General features: G+C 43.6%; 1 protein-coding gene across 2 annotated transcripts in view; it reads right to left on the minus strand.

Moving 5' to 3' along the window:
• The window catches only part of LOC110503007 (golgin subfamily A member 4), a 45,995-nt gene extending 23,731 nt beyond the window's left edge, over positions 1–22,264 (minus strand). The window contains exons 1-14 of one of the 2 annotated variants that reach the window (XM_036960868.2): positions 21,905–22,264; positions 18,381–18,440; positions 17,654–18,004; positions 16,549–16,596; positions 16,354–16,410; positions 12,935–13,033; positions 12,269–12,392; positions 11,737–11,915; positions 9,636–9,698; positions 8,540–8,687; positions 8,267–8,445; positions 5,822–5,920; positions 4,184–4,339; positions 38–4,026 (exon numbers count right to left, since the gene is read on the minus strand). In XM_036960868.2, coding sequence (XP_036816763.2) covers positions 38–4,026; positions 4,184–4,339; positions 5,822–5,920; positions 8,267–8,445; positions 8,540–8,687; positions 9,636–9,698; positions 11,737–11,915; positions 12,269–12,392; positions 12,935–13,033; positions 16,354–16,410; positions 16,549–16,596; positions 17,654–18,004; positions 18,381–18,440; positions 21,905–21,985 — 5,633 coding nt within the window. In that variant the 5' untranslated portion in view covers positions 21,986–22,264. The remainder of the gene's footprint in view (positions 1–37; positions 4,027–4,183; positions 4,340–5,821; positions 5,921–8,266; positions 8,446–8,539; positions 8,688–9,635; positions 9,699–11,736; positions 11,916–12,268; positions 12,393–12,934; positions 13,034–16,353; positions 16,411–16,548; positions 16,597–17,653; positions 18,005–18,380; positions 18,441–21,904) is intronic. The other variant, XM_036960869.2, reaches the window with a different exon arrangement.
• Positions 22,265–22,909: the final 645 nt, after the last annotated feature.

The following is a 22,909-nucleotide window of genomic DNA, read 5'->3' on the forward strand; positions in this document are numbered from 1 at the left end:
TTTGTTTGACTAAGGCAGAACATTAGGTCAAACTTACATGAGTTTCTTCTCGTTCTCTTGGGTCAACTCTTTCTTCACATACTCCAGGTCTTGCTGGTGTTCCTTCTTCAGGGTTCGCAGGTATTTCTGTAGATTCTGCTTCTCCTGCACCGCCTCCGTAAGCTTATTCTGCATGGACAACAGAGATTCAGCATCCCCATCTTCCTGCGTCAGAGAGTGGTTCTCCCTCTCTTTGTCTGCTGTAAGACTCTTGGTTTGCTCTGCAGTGCAATGCGCCACAACCTCCACTGCATTCTGACCCTGTGTTTCTAAGCGGACTAATTCTGTATTTTGCTGTTCAATCAGTGCAGTCTTCTCAAGCAGATCTTCCTTGAGGCGGCTGATTTCAGCCAGAAGGTTGACCTTCTCCTCCTCCACTTCCTTGAGCTTCATCTCAAACTCAAGCCTTGAGACGGTCTCGTCTGCTTTGGTCTCCTCCTGGTTCAAAACATCTCTCCGATACGACAATAACTTTTCCTCGTACATGTTCTTTGAGCTCTCTTTCGCAAGTCTCTTGTCATTCCGAAGCTGCTCAAGGTGCTTTTCTTGTTCTTCCTTACACTTGGCTAGGGCTTTCTCCTGGTTTAAAATGTCTCTCTGGAGCAACAATAGCTTTTCCTCATACATGTCCTTCAAACTCTGTAAAGAGCTCTCTTTTTCCAATCTCTCATCATTATGAATTTGCTCAATGTGTTTCTCCTGTTCTTCCTTCATCTTGGCCATGGCTTCCTCAAGGGATTTTCCTTTCTCCTCCAGGGTTTCCACCCCCTGCTTTTTTGTTGCTTTGTCTACCTTGGCCTCCTCCAACTGTGTCCGAAGGGCTTTGACAGTCTTTTCCTTCTCCTCGAGTTGTGAGGTCAACCGTTTCTGAATCTGGCTTATTTTCTGCTCAGCTTTCTTCTTCAGCTCAGCCACTTTCCCAGCAATGTCTTTTGACAACTTCTCTTCAGCCACCTTCAGACTCTCATCTTTGGTCTCGAGAATCTCAGCCTTCGTCTTGTCAAAGACTTCCCTCTGCCGTTCCAGCTCTTTTTTCAAAGTTTGGTTCTCTCTCTCTATGGACTGCAATTTCTCCTCTGTTGCCTGGACTAGATTTCCATTCGGGATTCTGAACTGCGCCTGAGTCTGTTGTAGATGCTCTGTGAGCTCTCGTTTCTCATGCTCCCTGATACTGTGCTGCTGCTTCAGGTCAGCAGTTAGCTGCTCGCTCTCCTTTGTCTTGAGGACCAACTGCTCCTCCAGCTCACTGAGCCGGCTGTTACAGCTCTCCACTTCCAAAGAAAGGGCACTGACTTTCTGCTCCTTTTCACTCAAGACTTGGTCCATCTCTGACTTGCTAATGGACTGATTGTCAATGCTGGCTATCAGCCTCTGTAAGGCCTCGTCCTTCTCAGAGATCTGTTTCTCCATATCATCAAGTCTGGCCTGCAGAGACTTGACAGTATTGTGGTTCTGAGAGAACTTGGACACTGCTTTCCTCTTGAACTCTGTGAGGTTGTTCTTGAAGGCGTTGGCTTGCTCCACTGCAAATTTCTTCTCTTTCTCTAGTCTGTCAATGGTCTCCGCCATTTGGCAAACAAGCCTCTCTCTCTCCTCCTTGTGCTGCTGATCAAGCAGTGATATCGCTTCATCCTTCCCCGTAAGGCTACCTGCGAACTGGGTCTTCAAGTCATTTATGATACTCTCCAAGTTGCTGATATACACCAAATGTGTTTTGACATTCTCTGAGATTGTTTGGTTTTCCTCACTGAGCTGTTCGATGCAAATGACTTTTTCTGAGAGAGCTTCAGAGTGATTTTCAGCCTCCCTCTGTAGAGACTCCCTCTCAGCAGTTAAGGCTTTGATATCATCTTTGTGTAGATTTATTTGAACAGTCATCTGCTCTAGTGAACTGCATAGGTTCTTCTTCCCCTCTGTACTCTGCTGGAGTTGTTTCTCCAAAGTGCGTATCCTGTCAACCTTTGTAAGGATAACGTTTTTAAGATGTGCTATCTTCTTCTGATTACCCAGAACTCGGTCTTTCAGCTCGCTCACTCTGCTCTCGACCCGTTCAGAGAGCTCCTTTGTACCATCTTCGATGCTGGCCTCAATGTCACGGCAGTAACGCATTAATTCCTTGCTGATCCCAGCGAACTGCTTCTGCATTTCGTTTTCCTTGACTTCTAGTTGAAGAGAATGTTGTTCAAGTCTCCTCTGAACTGCCTCCCCTTCCTTACCCTTAGATGCCTCAAGAGCTTGAAGCTGCTTCTCAGTGTCTACAAACCTCTCAGACAGAGACTTGAGCTTCTCTCTTGCCTTATTCTCAGTCTTGTTCAGCTGATCATGGAAGGCGTTCCTCTCATTAAGAGCAGTGTTCAGATTCCTCTCGACCGCCTCCATTTGCTTTTTGAACATTGCCTCAGCTTGAGATAAACTCTCCAGCTTGACTGCGGCTTCCTTCAGTTCGGCCTGCAGTTTCTGCACAGTGGTCTGTCTCATCACCAACTCTTCCTTCAAGTCCTTCACAACTTGCTCTTTTTCTTCCATGGTGGTTCCAAGCTGCTGGTTGACCTCCTCCACTTCCTGTATCTTCTCCTGTAGTATTTGTTTGTGTTTCTCCTGCATTTCTTCTTCCTGTTGTCCCATCTTTTCCTGCCAATGATTCTCAAGCTTTTCCTTCTCTTGCTTATGGACTTCACACATCTTCTCTAGTTCTTCCTTGTGATTGGACTCAAGCTGGTACATAGCACTGCTCAGGCCTTCTGAACTTGTCTGAGACTCTAGGATGTTTTCTTTAAGTTTTTGTTCTTTCTGCTGTAGCTCTGATTCCTTCTTTGACAGTTGCTTTTTCAAAGATTCATCTTGCTCCTGAAGCTTCTTCTTAAATTTATCCTGCATCTCTTTGGTCTTAGTTTTACAATTCTCCATCTTTGTCTCCTGTGATTTCCACTTGGCCGCCATGTCTTTCTTAATGTTGTCCACCTTCTTCTCATGAGCAGCCTTCTGGTCTTCCAGGTGTTTCTTTAATCGTTTTTCTTCCTCTTGCTTAGAGTTCAGTTCGTCAGTGTAAGATTTATCCTGTTCAGAGAGCACCTTCTTAGCCTGCTGCAACTGCTTCTCTAGCACTTCAAGCTCCTGTACCTTTTGTTGAAGAGCGTCCTCTTTCTGCTGGCAGTCACTTTGAGTTGTTTCCAGTTTATGCACAAAATCTTTTAATTGACTCCTGCACTCTGAGAGCTCATCTCTAATCTTACTGAGTTGGGCATTAGATTTCTCAAGGCCATTCTTTTCTGATTGGGCCTGCTTTAAACTCTTTCTAAGCTCCTCCAATTCCTTAACCTTCGCATTCCTGTCTTGAAGAACCATCTTGGACTCTTCTTTCAGGCTTTTCTCACAGACAAGTTGAGCCTCAAGCTCTTTCTCTTTCTCCTTCAGCACTATCGTCAACTTGTTGAGTTCGTCTTTTAGCATCTTCTCCATTCCTCCCAGGGACTGTTCATGCTGCAGCTTGATCTCCTCAATATCTGTACTGTGCTTGGTCAGCACCTCCTGTAGCCTCTGCTCCAACTCCTGCCTGGCTGACCCATCAGCGTTTTCAACTGCATCCAGTCTCTCCTCGAGAACCTGTTTGATCCTCAACAACTCCTGGAGCTCAAAGGAAAGGGCTTCCAGCTGAGTCTGTTTCACATCCAGCTTCTCCACTGTCTTCTGGTTCCTGTCCTCGTCATGGGCTTGTAACTGGACCGCTTTCTCCTTCAAGATGGTCTCCACTTCAGCTCTGTGTTTTGCCCTGAGCTCCTCCATAGCAGCATTGTGTTGGGCTAAGGCCTCCTGATGCAGCTCTAGCTTGTGCTTCTCCATCTCCTCGCAGTGCTTCTCCTCTAGTGCAGTCACCTCGTCCTTGTGTTTCATCCTTAGCTCCTCCATCAGAGTAGAGAGATCATCTGTTGATGGAACTGATCCAGGTTGGGAGTACTTTTCCAGAGAGCTCTCGAGTTCTAGTATTCTCTGTAATGAGATGTGCAGTATTTATTGTATGTTTGCCATAGAATCAACCAACAATGTAAAGCTTGTAGATACAGTAGAGTATATAATTAGCTGTAGAATCAACAATGTGTAGCATTTTTGGAGATAGAGTAGCTAAACGTTCAAGAGGAGAACTCACAGTTCTGGCAGTCTCCAGCTCCAGCCCTATCTCATTAGCCTTGGTCTCCGACTCGGTCTCTATGGCAGCCTTCTGCAGCTCTGGGTCTTCCAGGGCCAGAGCTGACTGCTGCTCCTTATCCTTGGCAGCCTGGGTCAATTCCTCTTTGCACTGCTCCTACACAAAACACACACAATTGAAGTTTAAAGTTTAATTTGCCATATGTAATAAATACATTGGAAATCTTACTCAGAACTCTCACAATAAAACAGAACTAGAAACAACAAGTAGAAATATGCACAAAATATAGAATAACTGTTTCAACTGGTGCTACTAACTTTTTCAGTTGATGGCACCAGCACATGATTTGGTCAGACCAATTTTTCGCGGTTGCGCACCGATAGTGACAATCAGTTTGAATGAGCTTTTTACCAATCTAACTACATAACAACACAATGGTACTAATTTATTTGAATGGTAAATCTCTATTAATAAACTGGGTAAATCAAGATGTAGCCTAGGCCTATTCACAATACAGGTGAAAAACAATACATTTCCCTTCCAATTGGGACATATTTTATTGTACTGATCAACAACATTTGCATAAAAGAAGAAGTCTCTTGTTTCATAAAAGTGCATGCTGTCTCTAAGACCTACTGACTTCATTCACACACAGTGAGAAAGACAGAAGAGACGTGAGACCAGGGAGACGAAGTGAATGAATCAAGTTGTCTTTTGGAATAACTATGGTTTTTGGTTGCAATCAGCATATTTTGCATTATGGGTAGTGCATTGCTGTAAGCTAGCAAGGAAAGTTACCCTACAAAGCTGGAAGCTACCGGTATTTTCTTGCAGTGTTCTAGCCTGTAATGGACATCGTTTTGCAAACAGTAAAAACAAGACCAGGACAATACCAGTATCGCAATGCTTTTTCCAAGGCAGAAATGAAAACACAAAGCAGATCAAACTCTTTGGTGCTTTAAAAACCTGCATTATGTCAAATAGTGTGTGATATAGCTTGGAAAATAAATACATGTGACTCTGGATGACAGCATAATGATATTTGTTTCCAACATTAGGGCTGCATTCCTAAACAAGTTAAAAATCCGCTTTGTGTTTTGTTCGCTTTCAACTATACTAATGAATAATGAGAACTTGTTCTCAACTAGCCTACCTGGTTAAATAAAGGTGAAATAAAAAATATTGCGATACTGGTATTGTTCCTACCCTAGTAATTAACAGTTGCAACATTTCTACCTGTCGTGTTGCATTATTCAAGTGTGTTAACTTATACGCAGCATGAGTGGGGCTCTAACATGATGCAGCCTAGACGCCCAGTGAGTGCAGTGGTTCCTCAAGACAGGCTATAGCCAGCAGTGAGTGAGTGGAGCAGGCACGGAACTCTCGTGCTATAAGGATTGCGGTTGCGCTGATAGACATTATCCTCTCTCAATGACAGAAGTACCGAAAGTACCTCAAATTTGAGTACAATTGGTGTGGCTCGGTCATGTCAAAGGGTCACAAATAAGGATGTTCTGGACGCAGACTCGAACTCTGATTTAAACGTACAGCTCAAACACTTTGTGCAATAGTAGAACTGAGTTTGTTTTGCTGTATATATGTTACAACTTGAAAGTGGAGAGGGCGATATGAACTTACCACAGCCTGGTTGATTTGAGCGCTGAGCTCCTGTTCTTTACTTGCCAGTGCTTCACTATGTGCCTTGTCCATCTCTGCTATCTTCTCCTCTGAGGATTTCTACAACACACAATGTAGCACAACAGTAGTCCTTCATATGACTGCAATGTAAGAGTCATAGAGGTAGGTAGTCGGTAAGAGCATCGCTCTAGCAACATCATGGGTCCCCAAAAACACTCCCAAAGGGATCCTCTGAATATCATGCTGATATGTAGTAGTAAATCAGATCAGTATTTATCATTTGTTTGAAAAAATGTTGCTAAAGTGTTTGTGCTGAAGAGATTATATGCCTTCATGCCTTAGGAACCCCTTCGTTGACACGGCATTATACTGATCTGCTTTGGGTGCTACTTGGCCCATGCTAACTCTACAGGGAAACACTAGTCTTTGTTTGAGTAGGGGCTAGGGAATCCCATGGCATGAGCAGAAACAGTTCTTTGTGTGCAGAAAATGTAACTTTACCTGGAGAATATCCAGAATGCATGAGAACGTTAATGTCCTTGTCAAATGTGTGTTCGGTCATTTTTGATTTATGGTTACCGCAATGTGTATGAATCATATTGTTATCCACAGAGGTGAATCTATTCAATCTAAATGTGTATGAATCATATTGTTATCCACAGAGGTGAATCTATTCAATCTAAATGTGTATGAATCATATTGTTATCCACAGAGGTGAATCTATTCAATCTAAATGTGTATGAATCATATTGTTATCCACAGAGGTGAATCTATTCAATCTAAATGTGTATGAATCATATTGTTATCCACAGAGGTGAATCTATTCAATCTAAATGTGTATGAATCATATTGTTATCCACAGAGGTGAATCTATTCAATCTAAATGTGTATGAATCATATTGTTATCCACAGAGGTGAATCTATTCAATCTAAATGTGTATGAATCATATTGTTATCCACAGAGGTGAATCTATTCAATCTAAATGTGTATGAATCATATTGTTATCCACAGAGGTGAATCTATTCAATCTAAATGTGTATGAATCATATTGTTATCCACAGAGGTGAATCTATTCAATCTAAATGTGTATGAATCATATTGTTATCCACAGAGGTGAATCTATTCAATCTAAATGTGTATGAATCATATTGTTATCCACAGAGGTGAATCTATTCAATCTAAATGTGTATGAATCATATTGTTATCCACAGAGGTGAATCTATTCAATCTAAATGTGTATGAATCATATTGTTATCCACAGAGGTGAATCTATTCAATCTAAATGTGTATGAATCATATTGTTATCCACAGAGGTGAATCTATTCAATCTAAATGTGTATGAATCATATTGTTATCCACAGAGGTGAATCTATTCAATCTAAATGTGTATGAATCATATTGTTATCCACAGAGGTGAATCTATTCAATCTAAATGTGTATGAATCATATTGTTATCCACAGAGGTGAATCTATTCAATCTAAATGTGTATGAATCATATTGTTATCCACAGAGGTGAATCTATTCAATCTAAATGTGTATGAATCATATTGTTATCCACAGAGGTGAATCTATTCAATCTAAATGTGTATGAATCATATTGTTATCCACAGAGGTGAATCTATTCAATCTAAATGTGCGGTGATGCATGATGATACATACAGTGGGACAACCAAGAACATGGCAATCTGTATCCTGATACCTGACAAAAAGCCAGAGGAATGAGAAAATCTGGGGAAATAATTGTTCTTCCACATTGAAGTTTAGGAGCAGAGTTGATTCAGGAAAAGTTGTTGTCAGAGAGGGAGTTACAAAAACCGGTCAAAATGGAAACTAAAACGCTTTGTGCACACTATGGTAATTAAAATGATTTAAGTCCAAATACCCAAGTAAAAAAGAAGCTGTATGTGGTTTCTGTACTTTAAGTCTTGAAGGTGAAATGGAGTGTAACAGGACAAGTGTAACAGGACAAGTGTAACAGGACAAATGTAACAGGACAAGTGTAACAGGACAAGTGTAACAGGACAACATAACAAACCAGAGCAGTAAATGGTTATAAAAGAGGCAAACCTGAAATAAATCATCAACATTTAAATAAACTAGCTAACAGGCAATATGAAACAAACTGGCGCGATACAATTTATGCAGAGGTGGTTTTTATTGTTTGATTACAATATAACTCATTGAATAATGGTTTTCCTCTGTTCTAAAGAGCTCTTGGTCAGGGTTGTGGTCAATTCCATTTAGTTCAGGAAGTACACTGAAATTCCAAATCTATTCTATGCTTTTAATAAGGACATTGGGAATTAGTTAACTTTGTGAATTGACTACTGAAATGGAATTGACACAACCCTGCTCTTGGTACTGGGTGAGTAGTGATCGTTTACTCCATAAGTTCTGAAGGAGTATTCCATTAGTATTTAGATGTACAGTAGATGTACCTCACCTTCAAAATGGTGACCACCTCCTGCTTGACCCTGGTGAGCTCCTGCTGTAGACCCCTCCTCTCCTCCTCCCCAGCCCTCTCCACCTCCTTCACCCGCTCCTGTAGCTGGAGCTGCAGCAGCCTCCGCGCCTCCTCAGCCCTCCGGCCCACGGCCAGAGCCTTCTCCAGCTCCTCAAACGCTGGGGGAAGGAGGTGCAAACACACATCCTCAGTTAGATACTGGACATGCACACTGTTATAGAGGAAGAGGAGACGAGGAGGAGATCCACTGACCAGCTTTCTCAGACTTCTCCTTCTGCTCCTGCAGTTCTGCTGTCTGGGTGGCGGCCATCTTGCTTCTGGAGCGGAGCTGGGCGATCTCCTCCTCCTTCATCTCCAGAGTCTCATGCATCTGACGCTTCGTCTCTGCAATCACCATACCCTGAAGGTAGAGCCAGGATTAGATTGAATTTCGGTGTTATAATAATAGGTGCTGTATATCAACCAGATGTGATCTCAGAGGATAGCATATTCATGAAAACACTTATTTCCAAAGTGGAAGCATTCATTCAGTTTTGATCTGTTATGATTGTGTGCTTCCAATCAGACAGGTATAATTTGTAACCAAGACAAGGAAGCAGACAGGACACAAAGGACTTTTTGGGATGTGCGTCAAACACTCTCCTTACATTGTTGGCATGAATGTATCTAAATAACTTAAGATGTCTGCCAGTAATCCACTGATTGCTGTTGTCTCCTACGTACTGTGTCTTAATCAAACCCCAGGCCCCTAAATTGTTCTGACTGTTACGCTGTGCCTCTAACTCTAACCCACATTCCTCAGTGACCTCACGAACAACTGTCTCTACTCCAGCAGAGGTGGGGGTCAAACACACACACATCTCTCCTGCAGAGTTAGAGGTTAAGGGTCATGCGCAATAAACGTGAATGGAGTGTCCCTGACGTCTCTGCGCTCAGTGGCAGAGCACAAGCATGTCTACATTTCACAGATTCACACTAAGCATCACTGCAGGAGTGAGAAGGACATTTCAGGGGCAGACAAAGTTAGGAGCAGAGCAGTCGAGGCTGGTAGAGGGAGGATGGGGTGATTGTAATGGTTTCCATGTGTTATAACATTCCACTACAATGTGTCTGTCCTCCAATTTAAAGTGCCACTAGCTTCCAACTGACTCAGACGCTTAAAAAAAAAAAAACTTCAATCAAGATATATGACCAACTGTATAAAATGAACAGTTCACTTTTATTCAAATATTTTTTTAAAGTTTGATAGCTGGCTTAGCTTTATCCAGAATCTCTTGACTAGCATTTTCAACACCCTGGGACAAGGTAGGTCGATCGATCCCTTTAAGAACTTCTCTTCTTCCCTCACCTTGTCCTGCTCCAGCTGTTCTAGAAGGTTCTCAGCACCACGCAGCCGAGTGGTGTGCAGCTCCTGTAGGGTAGACAAACAAAAAGAGATCCATCAAAAATAGTTTCATGTGCAAGGTATCAAAGCAACCATAAGGACTGAGACGGAAGGAGAGAGCTGTTAATAAATGTTAACGGGAGAGAACGATGGGAAGCAGCATAGATTGTAGGTGCTCTTTGGGTAAGGATTAATGGACATATTTGACAGTTAAAGAACAGGAGAACCACTGTAGTTAAAGAACAGGAGAACCACTGTAGTTAAGGAACAGGAGAACCACTGTAGCTAAGGAACAGGAGAACCACTGTAGTTAAGGAACAGGATCACCACTGTAGTTAAGGAACAGGAGAACCACTGTAGTTAAGGAACAGGAGAACCACTGTAGTTAAGGAACAGGAGAACCACTGTAGTTAAGGAACAGGAGAACCACTGTAGTTAAGGAACAGGAGAACCACTGTAGTTAAGGAACAGGAGAACCACTGTAGTTAAGGTCAGGGCACTGTACTGAATAACACTGCCCTGAATTTAGACAACCAACTACCCCTCATAACCATTAAGCAGGGGTACAAGCATCAGATATCAGACAAATGGATGAACCCTTCGTACAACATTTTGTTTAAAGCATCAGGACCGTGTGCAGGTTTTGCACAGGTTACCCTTGCAAGAGGTTATGAACCCCAAGGCTCTTTCCTGGTAGCCTGGTCCAATATGACTGTGTTGTATAGCCAACTCTTATGGTCATTGGCCCTACTGCATGAACAGCTCTGGGACCAGGCTACTTTCCTGGTTAGATAAAGGTTAAATAAAATCAAGGAAGGACCAAGATAGGTTCCAAAGTGTTTGCGCATGGCAGGCAGGCAGGCAGAGAGCTCATCAGACACCAATGCAGCACCACGCCGCTCCCTAGTCTCCCTTCACCACCCATGAGGCCCGGCCACCACAGCCACAAGGCGGTCGCTAACAGGGGCTGCATACGAGGCCAACTACCACACAGACCTAAATTACAGACAAGGTTAGGTTGGTTTAGCAGCAGTGGCGTGTAGCTCTCTGACATTACCGTGTGAGAACATACAATAAGACAAATAGGAAACAGACATCAGCACCATAGTAATACCAGATCCCGAAGGTCAAAGAGAGATATGTAGTGATCCCACAGACCAGGCACATCATCACTAAACCATGAAGACTCCTATGGATGATGTGGAACAGTGCACATGGTGTTACAACAGTGTTGGATTCTGGGTATCAGACACTCAGTAGACCATCTCATCTTCAGACCCATGTATTAAAGTACCTTCATAACTACAGCGCACTAAAGTACAGACGGGTAAATTCTGTGGTGGCTATATGTGGAATGGTCTTCTAAAATTGGGGGAAGCATAGACTATCTTTCCAGAAAAAGTTGATCAGAAGATGGATGTGATGGTTAAACCTAGTGGCTCACTGTAATGGCTGGAACGCAGGTTAAACCTAGTGGCTCACTGTAATGGCTGGAACGCAGGTTAAACCTAGTGGCTCACTGTAATGGCTGGAACGCAGGTTAAACCTAGTGGCTCACTGTAATGGCTGGAACGCAGGTTAAACCTAGTGGCTCACTGTAATGGCTGGAACGCAGGTTAAACCTAGTGGCTCACTGTAATGGCTGGAACGCAGGTTAAACCTAGTGGCTCACTGTAATGGCTGGAACGCAGGTTAAACCTAGTGGCTCACTGTAATGGCTGGAACGCAGGTTAAACCTAGTGGCTCACTGTAATGGCTGGAACGCAGGTTAAACCTAGTGGCTCACTGTAATGGCTGGAACGCAGGTTAAACCTAGTGGCTCACTGTAATGGCTGGAACGCAGGTTAAACCTAGTGGCTCACTGTAATGGCTGGAACGCAGGTTAAACCTAGTGGCTCACTGTAATGGCTGGAACGCAGGTTAAACCTAGTGGCTCACTGTAATGGCTGGAACGCAATAATGCTAATTTATGATCGCACAACTTTCATTTTCATGTTTCATTTCATGAAGTACTATCATAGTACATCCTCTCCATTTCTCCCTCCACTGACATTGGTTAACACACCTTGTTTTTCTCCAGCTCCTGTAGTCTCTCTTGCAAAGTGTCGTTCTCGCTGGTCAACTGGGTGTTGCGCTCCTTGTATGTCCTCAGCAGCTCCTTACACTTCTGGAGCAGATTCTCCTGGTATGTCACCCTCTTCTGCAGTACCTCAATGCTTTTAGATGGGTCAGCGCTGCCCCCTGCTGTTTAGAGAAGGTAAAGCGGGCCAGTCAGAAAAGGGAGGACTAACTATGACAGAGGCGCTAACGATTGGTGTTGTTGTTGTTGTAGTTTTATAAACTCGATAAATGACAAATGGCTCTGTGACAAACATTTCAACAATACATTACATTACTCGGACCTGGGTCCAAATAGTATTTGAAATCCAAAAACGTTGAGTGTTTGGTTGAGCCTGCCAATAGTACCAGATGGGCAGGGTTGGCTCCTTGGGAACTAATCGATTGGTTCCATTGCAGCAGACATTATTAGAACCCAGGTCTGCTACTGTCCATCATTATAATCATCATTAGGACTATGGTTCTGTACTATATAGCACCTGTGTCTGTGGAGGGGCTCTGTGGGGCAGACCCGGAGTCATCTTCAGTCTGGAGAGGGTGTTCAACCTCAGGGGCCACAGCTCCACCAGGAACCCCCTTCAGATGCTTCTTCATCAGGGCCACCTGGCAGAGGAGGGGGGGCAGTTGAAACACAGAGCAACCCAGGCTAGTGACCACACATTATTCAACAGTCAACATTATACTGACAGTGTTTAACATAACATTTTTGTGTTTCAATGTGTGTATTTTATTTCATATCAACTGTAGAAATGAGATGAGCTCCAAAAGTATTGGGACAGTGACATGTTTTGTTTGTTTTGGCTCTGTACTCCAGCACTTTGAAATAATACAATGAGGTTATTTAAGGGTATTTTCATCCATATCGTGTGAACCGTTTAGAAATTACAGCACTTTCTGTACATGCTTTTTTCCCCTAAAATGGAGAGAGTATTGGGATAAATTCACATGTGTATTAAAGTATTCAAAAGTTTAGTAGGTCTCAGTTGTCTCGATCCTTCAAAATCCTCCTCCCCTTCATCTACACTGACAAATGGATTTAACAAATTACACCAATAAGGGTTTCACCTGGATTCACCTGGTCAGTCTGTGATGGAAGGAGCAGTTGTTGTTCATGTTTGGTAGAGTTTGTGTATATGAACACCCACCTGTGTCTGAAGCACAGTAATCATCTGGTCCTTCTCCTCCAGGGCAGCATCAAACTCCTCCTGAATGTGCTTTTTAGTCTGCTGGTCCACCTGCAGCTCCTGGGGAGGAACAAGTCATACTCAAGGTTCACAGCACTCAGAGAATCGTGTTTCTATACTTTCTACATACTGTATAGGGAACAGTGCTTCTAGTGAGATATTTTGTGATTGACTGAATGGCCGTCGTACTGCTCACTGAATCACTGATCTACAATAACACCTTACATCCCAAATAACTACTCATTATGTGATCAAGATAAGTAGTTATGTGCATTACCTTGCTCACACTGATGGCCTTGTCAAACACTATCACGGTTCAGAGCCAGAGATGACTAGTGTTGCTTATCAAACACTATCACGGTTCAGAGCCAGAGATGACTAGTGTTGCTTATCAAACACTATCACGGTTCAGAGCCAGAGAAGACTATTGTTACTTATCAAACACCATCAAGGAGCCAGAGAAGACTAGTGTTGCTTATCAAACACTATCATGGTTCAGATAAGACTAGTGTTGCTTATCAAACACTATCATGGAGCCAGAGAAGACTAGTGTTGCTTATCAAACACTATCATGGTTCAGAGAAGACTAGTTTTGCTTATCAAACACCATAATGGAGCCAGAGAAGACGGGTGTTGCTTATCAAACACTATCATGGTTCAGAGAAGACTAGTGTTGCTTATCAAACACTATCATGGTCCAGAGAAGACTAGTGTTGCTTATCAAACACTATCATGGTTCAGAGAAGACTAGTTTTGCTTATCAAACACCATCAAGGAGCCAAAGAAGAGTAGTGTTGCTTATCAAACACTATCATGGTTCAGAGAAGACTAGTGTTGCTTATCAAACACTATCATGGTTCAGATAAGACTAGTGTTGCTTATCAAACACTATCATAGTTCAGAGAAGACTAGTGTTGCTTATCAAACACTATCATGGTTCAGAGAAGACTAGTGTTGCTTATCAAACACTATCATGGTTCAGAGAAGACTAGTGTTGCTTATCAAACACTATCATGGTTCAGATAAGACTAGTGTTGCTTATCAAACACTATCATGGTCCAGAGAAGACTAGTGTTGCTTATCAAACACCATCATGGTTCAGAGAAGACTAGTGTTGCTTATCAAACACTATCATGGTTCAGAGAAGACTAGTGTTGCTTATCAAACACCATAATGGAGCCAGAGAAGACTAGTGTTGCTTATCAAACACCATCATGGTTCAGAACCAGAGAGGACTAGTGTTGCTTATCAAATACCATCATGGTTTAGAGCCAGAGAAGACTAGTGTTGCTAAACTTCCTACATGTAGGACACACTACACCATTTCAACCAGGGCAGGGTTTATTTTCTACAAATGCAGGTTTGAGTCTCAGTAAATTACATCCTGACCACATCACACAAGTCACCTTCAATGCCTTATCTTGTTCTGATAATGAAAGTATGCCGTTAGCTGACCTCCTGCTCCATCCTCTTTCCTTGTCTTAGCTGACCTCCTCCATGTTATCTTTCCTTGTCTTAGCTGACCTCCTTCTCCATATTCTCTTTCCGTGTCTTAGCTGACCTCCTTCTCCATATTATTTCCTTGACTTAGCTGACCTCCTGCTCCATATTCTCTTTCCTTGACTTAGCTGACCTCCTGCTCCATATTCTTTCCTTGACTTAGCTGACCTCCTGCTCCATATTCTTTCCTTGACTTAGCTGACCTCCTGCTCCATATTATCTTTCCTTGTCTTAGCTGACCTCCTCCATATTCTCTTTCCTTGACTTAGCTGACCTCCTGCTCCATCCTCTTTCCTTGACTTAGCTGACCTCCTGCTCCATATTCTCTTTCCTTGTCTTAGCTGACCTCCTGCTCCATATTCTCTTTCCTTGACTTAGCTGACCTCCTGCTCCATATTCTCTTTCCTTGACTTAGCTGACCTCCTGCTCCATATTCTTTCCTTGACTTAGCTGACCTCCTGCTCCATATTCTTTCCTTGACTTAGCTGACCTCCTGCTCCATATTCTCTTTCCTTGTCTTAGCTGACCTCATCCATATTCTCTTTCCTTGACTTAGCTGACCTCCTGCTCCATCCTCTTTCCTTGACTTAGCTGACCTCCTTCTCCATATTATTTCCTTGACTTAGCTGACCTCCTGCTCCATATTCTCTTTCCTTGACTTAGCTGACCTCCTGCTCCATATTCTTTCCTTGACTTAGCTGACCTCCTGCTCCATATTCTCTTTCCTTGTCTTAGCTGACCTCCTGCTCCATATTCTCTTTCCTTGACTTAGCTGACCTCCTCCATGTTATCTTTCCTTGACTTAGCTGACCTCCTGCTCCATATTCTCTTTCCTTGACTTAGCTGACCTCCTGCTCCATATTCTCTTTCCTTGTCGTAGCTGACCTCCTCCATATTCTCTTTCCTTGTCTTAGCTGACCTCCTCCATATTCTCTTTCCTTGACTTAGCTGACCTCCTGCTCCATCCTCTTTCCTTGACTTAGCTGACCTCCTGCTCCATATTCTCTTTCCTTGTTTTAGCTGACCTCCTCCATATTCTCTTTCCTTGACTTAGCTGACCTCCTGCTCCATCCTCTTTCCTTGAATTAGCTGACCTCCTGCTCCATCCTCTTTCCTTGACTTAGCTGACCTCCTGCTCCATATTCTCTTTCCTTGTTTTAGCTGACCTCCTCCATATTCTCTTTCCTTGACTTAGCTGACCTCCTGCTCCATCCTCTTTCCTTGAATTAGCTGACCTCCTGCTCCATCCTCTTTCCTGGACTTAGCTGACCTCCTGCTCCATCCTCTTTCCTTGACTTAGCTGACCTCCTGCTCCATCCTCTTTCCTTGACTTAGCTGACCTCCTTCTCCATATTATTTCCTTGACTTAGCTGACCTCCTGCTCCATATTCTCTTTCCTTGTCTTAGCTGACCTCCTGCTCCATATTCTCTTTCCTTGTCTTAGCTGACCTCCTCCATATTATCTTTCCTTGACTTAGCTGACCTCCTGCTCCATCCTCTTTCCTTGAATTAGCTGACCTCCTGCTCCATATTCTCTTTCCTTGACTTAGCTGACCTCCTGCTCCATATTCTCTTTCCTTGACTTAGCTGACCTCCTGCTCCATATTCTCTTTCCTTGACTTAGCTGACCTCCTGCTCCGGTCTTCCTTTAGCTCATCCTGCTTTTTTTTGTCATGACCGATAAAGAATTCAGGAGTTCCAACTCTACTGCTGTGACTCAGGGGTGGTCTGCGTCGTAAAAGCTTTTGAGTTCAATCAGAGAGAGTAACGGGTAATAAGAGTGCTTTTGGACTAAAATAAGACCCCATAAACAGTACTTTGATAGAGTTCAACATTTTACAGGTTTTTATCAGAGAGAGAGATGCTGGTCCTACTCGTACCTCTCTCAACTCCCCTATCCTACGGAGGGCTTTGTCTTGACTCTGGCTTAGAATGGTCTGAGGAAAAAAAAAGCAGAACATCAGTGTAGTTAATGAGAAGCATTTAGTGAGTGTGGATAGAAGTGTTTTCCATCCTCCAATAGTACACAGCATATCTATATGTAATCTGGTATTGAGGCAGTTTAGGAAAATTACCTGGCTTTTCTCTTTCTCTCTCTGTACCGTTCTGTAGGTAGTGACCAACTGGGCGGGGGAGTGAACACAGAGAAAGACAGAGAGACAAACAGAAAAAGAGAAATCGATGGAATGATAAAGACAATGGTTAGAAAGGTAAATCAAACATGGACATGTATGCATAGCAGGCCAAGTCCCTACTCATCTGTATTAGAGACCGACTGGATGAGAGAGAGGACTGATCATAGTGACTGGTACATCAGAGGTGTATTATAGACATACAGCATCCTAACTTCCTGCTCTAGATCATAGTCACTCATTACTTGCTGAAACAGTAATCACCTATTGATTGCATAGTTATTACACTTTGATTTCTTTTGAGACTAATTTCTACAAGCCACCTCAGCGCATTTGACCCCCACCTCAGAGCATTTGAACCCCCACCTCAGAGCATTTGAACCCCCACCTCAGCGCATTTGAACCCCCACCTCAGCGCATTTGAACCCCCACCTCAGCGCATTTGAACCCCCACCTCAGCGCATTTGAACCCCCACCTCAGCGCATTTGAAACCCCACCTCAGAGCATTTGAAACCCCACCTCAGAGCATTTGAAACCCCACCTCAGAGCATTTGAAACCCCACCTCAGAGCATTTGAAACCCCACCTCAGAGCATTTGAACCCCCACCTCAGAGCATTTGAACCCCCACCTCAGAGCATTTGAACCCCCACCTCAGAGCATTTGAACCCCCACCTCAGAGCATTTGAAACCCCACCTCAGAGCATTTGAAACCCCACCTCAGAGCATTTGAAACCCCACCTCAGAGCATTTGAAACCCCACCTCAGAGCATTTGAAACCCCACCTCAGAGCATTTGAAACCCCACCTCAGAGCATTTGAAACCCCACCTCAGAGCATTTGAAACCCCACCTCAGAGCATTTGAAACCCCACCTCAGAGCATTTGAAACCCCACCTCAGAGCATTTGAAACCCCACCTCAGAGCATTTGAAACCCCACCTCAGAGCATTTGAAACCCCACCTCAGAGCATTTGAAACCCCACCTCAGAGCATTTGAACCCCCACCTCAGAGCATTTGAACCCCCACCTCAGAGCATTTGAACCCCCACCTCAGAGTATTTCCCTCTGTAGTTCCCCAGGCTCTTCTCCACCCTGTGTAGCCGATGGATCAGCTGTTCTCTAGACAGGGCAGACAGGACCTCAGGGCTACCATATGACTCCTCTGCCTCGCTCTCAATGTCTGATGGAGGGTCGTAGGCTGGGGTGGGAGGGTTGGCAGAGGGGGAGGCCAGGGCCTCATTCTCCCCCATGGGGGTGAGGGAGTTGAGAGAGGGGCTGCGGTTCAAGCCCTCTTTGGGCGGGGAACGGAAGAGGCCCTCGGCCCGGCTGGCACCGCGGAGGAGGAGAGACTCCACAGAGGGGACACGGAGCTTCTGGGTAAACGACTGGGACTCCTCTCTCTGTGTGGAGAAGGACAGGACAGTGGAGTGTATTACTTCATTCATTTCCATGATAGCCAACTGCACTGAACTGAAATGCATGTACATAGCCTTTGCTAGAGACTAGAGGTCGACCTCTACTAGAGACATGGGATAAGAATGAGGGTTAAAGAACAAAGCCACTCCTTCTGTTAAACTATCTACATCCAGATGTTTATCAGAATGCATCTTCTATTACCCCTGCAGATGATTCACTGTCATAGCAACTTCATAACAACCTTCATTCTTAGTGGCTTTACCTGTTCTGAAATTAGGACATAACAGCCACATTTAAAGGATAAGGTAAAAAGGATGAACAAGCTAGAGGAAGATGTTAGGAGGATGGGTATGAACTTGCCTGAGGAGAAGCCCTCCCATCTCCATTGAGGCTTCCTCTGGGGGATCCTGCGGTGCCTCTCTATGGCAGGAGAGAAAGAGGTTAGAACAAACGTAACCAGGGGTTAGTCAGGGGTGTCTCTGAAATGGCACTCTATAACATAGATAGTGAACTACTTGGACCAGGCCCAAACAGCCTATTCCCTATAAAGTGCACTACTTTTGAATATGGACCCTGTTGAAAGAGTAGTGCACTATATAGGGGTACCTGGACCTGTTAGTCTTCCATATGTCCCACACCCAGCCAGCCCTGTTACCTGGACCTGTTAGTCTTCCATATGTCCCACACCCAGCCAGCCCTGGTACCTGGACCTGTTAGTCTTCCATATGTCCCACACCCAGCCAGCCCTGGTACCTGGACCTGTTAGTCTTCCATATGTCCCACACCCAGCCAGCCCTGGTACCTGGACCTGTTAGTCTTCCATATGTCCCACACCCAGCCAGCACTGTACTGCTACGCCCTGATGACTGTGTATAGGGTCAAGCAATATTAGCCCTGATGACTCTGTATAGGGTCAAGCAATATTAGCCCTGATGACTCTGTACAGGGTCAAGCAATATTAGCCCTGATGACTCTGTACAGGGTCAAGCAATATTAGCCCTGATGACTCTGTACAGGGTCAAGCAATATTAGCCCTGATGACTCTGTATAGGGTCAAGCAATATTAGCAGGGCCATCTAATATACATGGCTCTGAACATCAGTATTGCTAGGACAGGAGCAATGCAAGGCACTGTAGTTGGGTACCCTCATGGAAACTTGGGAGAAAACAGAGGGGTTAAACTACAACATAGAAGGCATCTCTCTACTGTAGTTTACAGGTATAGTAACAGAACAGAGAGGGGTTCAAATAGAACTACAAGTGATAGCCATTAGAAACTACAATGGGTAGCCATTTTTCTGCTCAGCAGCCATAACAAACAAACAAACAAACAGTCAAACTCAATTAGGAGCCAGCAGCTGAAGATGAAGGCCAAAGGCTTGGCATTGCTGTACATGTGTGTCACTGCAGCAGGATGCTATCGTAGGCTAGCTGGAGCGTAGTATTGTGACCGTTATCTGGGTGGGCTGGATGGTTCAGACCATTTGTTAACTGGTTAACACTTTCCTCCTCCTGTTCACTCTCCTCCTTCCCATTGGTCTTTTGGAAACAGACATATTGCACAGTCAGAAGTAATCTCACACACCTATCTAAGCATGTCTGATATTGATCATACTAGATAAAAATTAAAAATAAAGTATTTTAAAGGTCAAATTACAGTATCTATGGAACCAAGAAAATGAAATAGTCTACTTTATATAACGCTTCATAGAATAACCTGAAAATATTGAATCACTACACAGCAGCAACCCCAGTTCACAAAGTGGTAACCTATATATGGGAGGCAGCTTTTTGTGACACAGATGAGAAAGGACACACTTCACAATGTGTTTGGTCTGCTGTAAGGCTACAAAGCTGGGTCTGCTTTGACTACAATAAACAGGCATTTGCCTTTGGGCCAGAGTTCAGGCCTAGTGTGTTTTGTAGGTCATACCACTGACCCTGCCTCACAGGCACACAACGAAAATACAGAGTGGTGGAACACAGGCTAGCCCTGAATCAGTTATGTATGGCCTAACGTCCTGCTGTACTGGTGTCATTCTACAACACATCCCCATTGCCACAACATCTACAACCACAGCCAGTCATTCCACGATCCTGTCTAGGATCCTAGCTAGGTTAGGTCATGTGTGCTAGACAAGGCACAGTCCGATGCAGGAAGTGAGCTGTGGATCATTCTGGGAAGATGTTCCCTTCACTCAGTCCTCTTTTCCAGGTCTGACAGGACATGTGAAGGCAGTAATGGAGGAAACTAGGTGGAGCTGTTGCTTAGCCTACAACTAACCGATTGTCTCAGATCTAAGAAGGGACGTAAACAAGGGCAAGATAACATCTTCCTGGAATGAAACAGATAGAATCACTATGGTAAATAGTACTGGACCTCTGGTTGTGAAGACTGAAGGATGCAGTCTCGTACAGTCTGTCATGGTGTGTAAGCGACAGCAATCAGCCATTCGTCCAGTTTGCTCCCTACTCCTTCCCCATCAATAATGGAAGATCTGAGGGGGTTGGATAGGTAAAAGCAGGGTAGTGGTGGAGCTCTGTAGTGGTATAAGCAGGGTAGTGGTGGAGCAGGATGTGGTCTCTGTAGTGGTATAAGCAGGGTAGTGGTGGAGCAGGATGTCGTCTCTGTAGTGGTATAAGCAGGGTAGTGGTGGAGCAGGATGTGGTGTCTGTAGTGGTATAAGCAGGGTAGTGGTGGAGCAGGATGTGGTGTCTGTAGTGGTATAAGCAGGGTAGTGGTGGAGCAGGATGTGGTGTCTGTAGTGGTATAAGCAGGGTAGAGGTGGAGCTCTGTAGTGGTATAAACAGGGTAGTGGTGGAGCAGGATGTGCTGTCTGTAGTGGTATTAGCAGGGTAGTGGTGGAGCAGGATGTGGTGTCTGTGGTGGTATAAGCAGGGTAGAGGTGGCGCAGGATGTGGTGTCTGTAGTAGTACACAGTCTCAGGCCAGAGCGGATAAGTAAGGGCTATCTCTAGCAGATTACTACGAGTACTGGTCTAGTGGTACTGTGTCAACAGCTAACTATCCAGCCTAACTTGGCTTCCAAACCCCAGGTGATGGAATGTCAAGGACATATGCAGTCAAACACAATAAGAAACTTGGTTAATAGGATGGCTGCTAGCCTAGAGGGCTCCAAGAGGGCTAACATGGACAGGTTAGTATGCCACTATTGTGTTACACTGAACAGCTCTTTGCAGTGTGAGAAACAAATACATTTATAAAAAGGTACATTTACTTCCAGTTAAGGGTTTTATCAACACAGTCACAAACAGGTTATATTTATGGGCTAATATTAGGAAATAATTCATAGTATCTCTACTTGCACATTCATCTTCTGCACATCTATCACTCCAGTGTTAAATTGCTAAATTGTAAATATTTCGCCACTATGGCCCATTTACTGCCTGTATTTAGACTTTTTCTATAGTATTATTGACTGTATGTTTGTTTATTCCATGTGTAACTCTGTGTTGTTGTATGTGTCGAACTGCTTTGCTTTATCCTAGCCAGGTCGCAGTTGTAAATGAGAACAAGTTCACATTCACAACTAGCCTACCAGGTTAAATAAAGGTTAAATGAATAAAACTAACGTGAGACTTTAGTTCTGAGCTGCTCAGACTATCGATTATAAGCAGTAACTAAATAGACATTAGTTTCGTTTTACAGAATAGTACTAGTAGCAGGGAGATACTAGCTAGACATGAGTGCGTGTTTAACCGAAAACAATAAGGTAGCAAGCAAGCCTAGACTTAGGTTCTAGTTATCTAGCTAGCTTCGCAAATCAAAATAATGTATCCTGTGCTAACTAACGTTAGCTAGCATGCTAACGCTGTAGCTCGACCAGCTGAGCCTGACAACTAGCAAACGTTAGCTGAACCAACCTGCTGGGCCTGTTGCGGTGACTGCGCATTCCTTTGCGCCGATTGCTCCTCGTTCATCTTTTGCTTTAGTTTCATAAACATATTATCACCCAGATTCTGTACTTCCAAATGAAATATATTGTTTTAAAATGTAATTCCTGCATCCAGCATTCTTACTGGTCGCTAGTCTTTCATCTCTTGCAGGTGACTAGAGCGCATGTGCAGCCGGCGTGGAGCAAAATTAGCAACCAAGTGGCCATCACAGATAAATTCATTATTATTTTAATTGTTAATATTGTAAATGTATCACTTAATAATCTCCAAAGTACGCTTTTGGCAATATGTAAATTGTTACATCATGCCGTTAAAGCAAATTTTATTGAATTGATAGAACAACATGCCAGATATTTCCCCGGATGTATAAATGTGAAGCATCCGGTTTGCTTTCCACCCACTACTCACTACCAAATAAGGCGATGAAAGGAAACCCAGGGTTTCTCCCAGCTTCAGTGGGAGAAAGATTGAGCTAGATTGAGTTTGGCCAACATTTGACTCTAGCAATTCTGTTTTCAGTTTAATAGATACTGTTAAAATGTAAGGAACTAACTTTTAAATCAACTTCCAATGTGTATCTTTGGTGTGAAGATGCAGTGTAGGTTAAGAACAGAAGGCACTGTAAACCACTAGATCCATTATGGGTTGACAACTACAGTAACATGTCCATGTACCCTCACATCATTTTAAAATGCTACAATTTAGCCCCATTACAAATCCAAGTCTAATCTGAGTCTTGTGAGAAAATACAACAATAATTATTGTCATCAACTATATCCCAATCAAAATATTTCTTCTTACTGATAAAAGTAGCCTGAAGATGATTAGATACATGGGGAATGTTCCACAGGTCAATAATATCAAAATAAGAAAGGCGGCAAGTATATTTAAAATACAGGCTGAACATTTTTTTTAGACGCTAACCAAGCGTTAGCACATTGAAGAACACCTTTCTAAGTAGTTTCTAATTTG

This window comes from Oncorhynchus mykiss, chromosome 23 (assembly GCF_057628025.1).
Source record: "Oncorhynchus mykiss isolate SJ-2025 chromosome 23, ASM5762802v1, whole genome shotgun sequence".
Taxonomy (NCBI): Eukaryota; Metazoa; Chordata; class Actinopteri; order Salmoniformes; family Salmonidae; genus Oncorhynchus; species Oncorhynchus mykiss.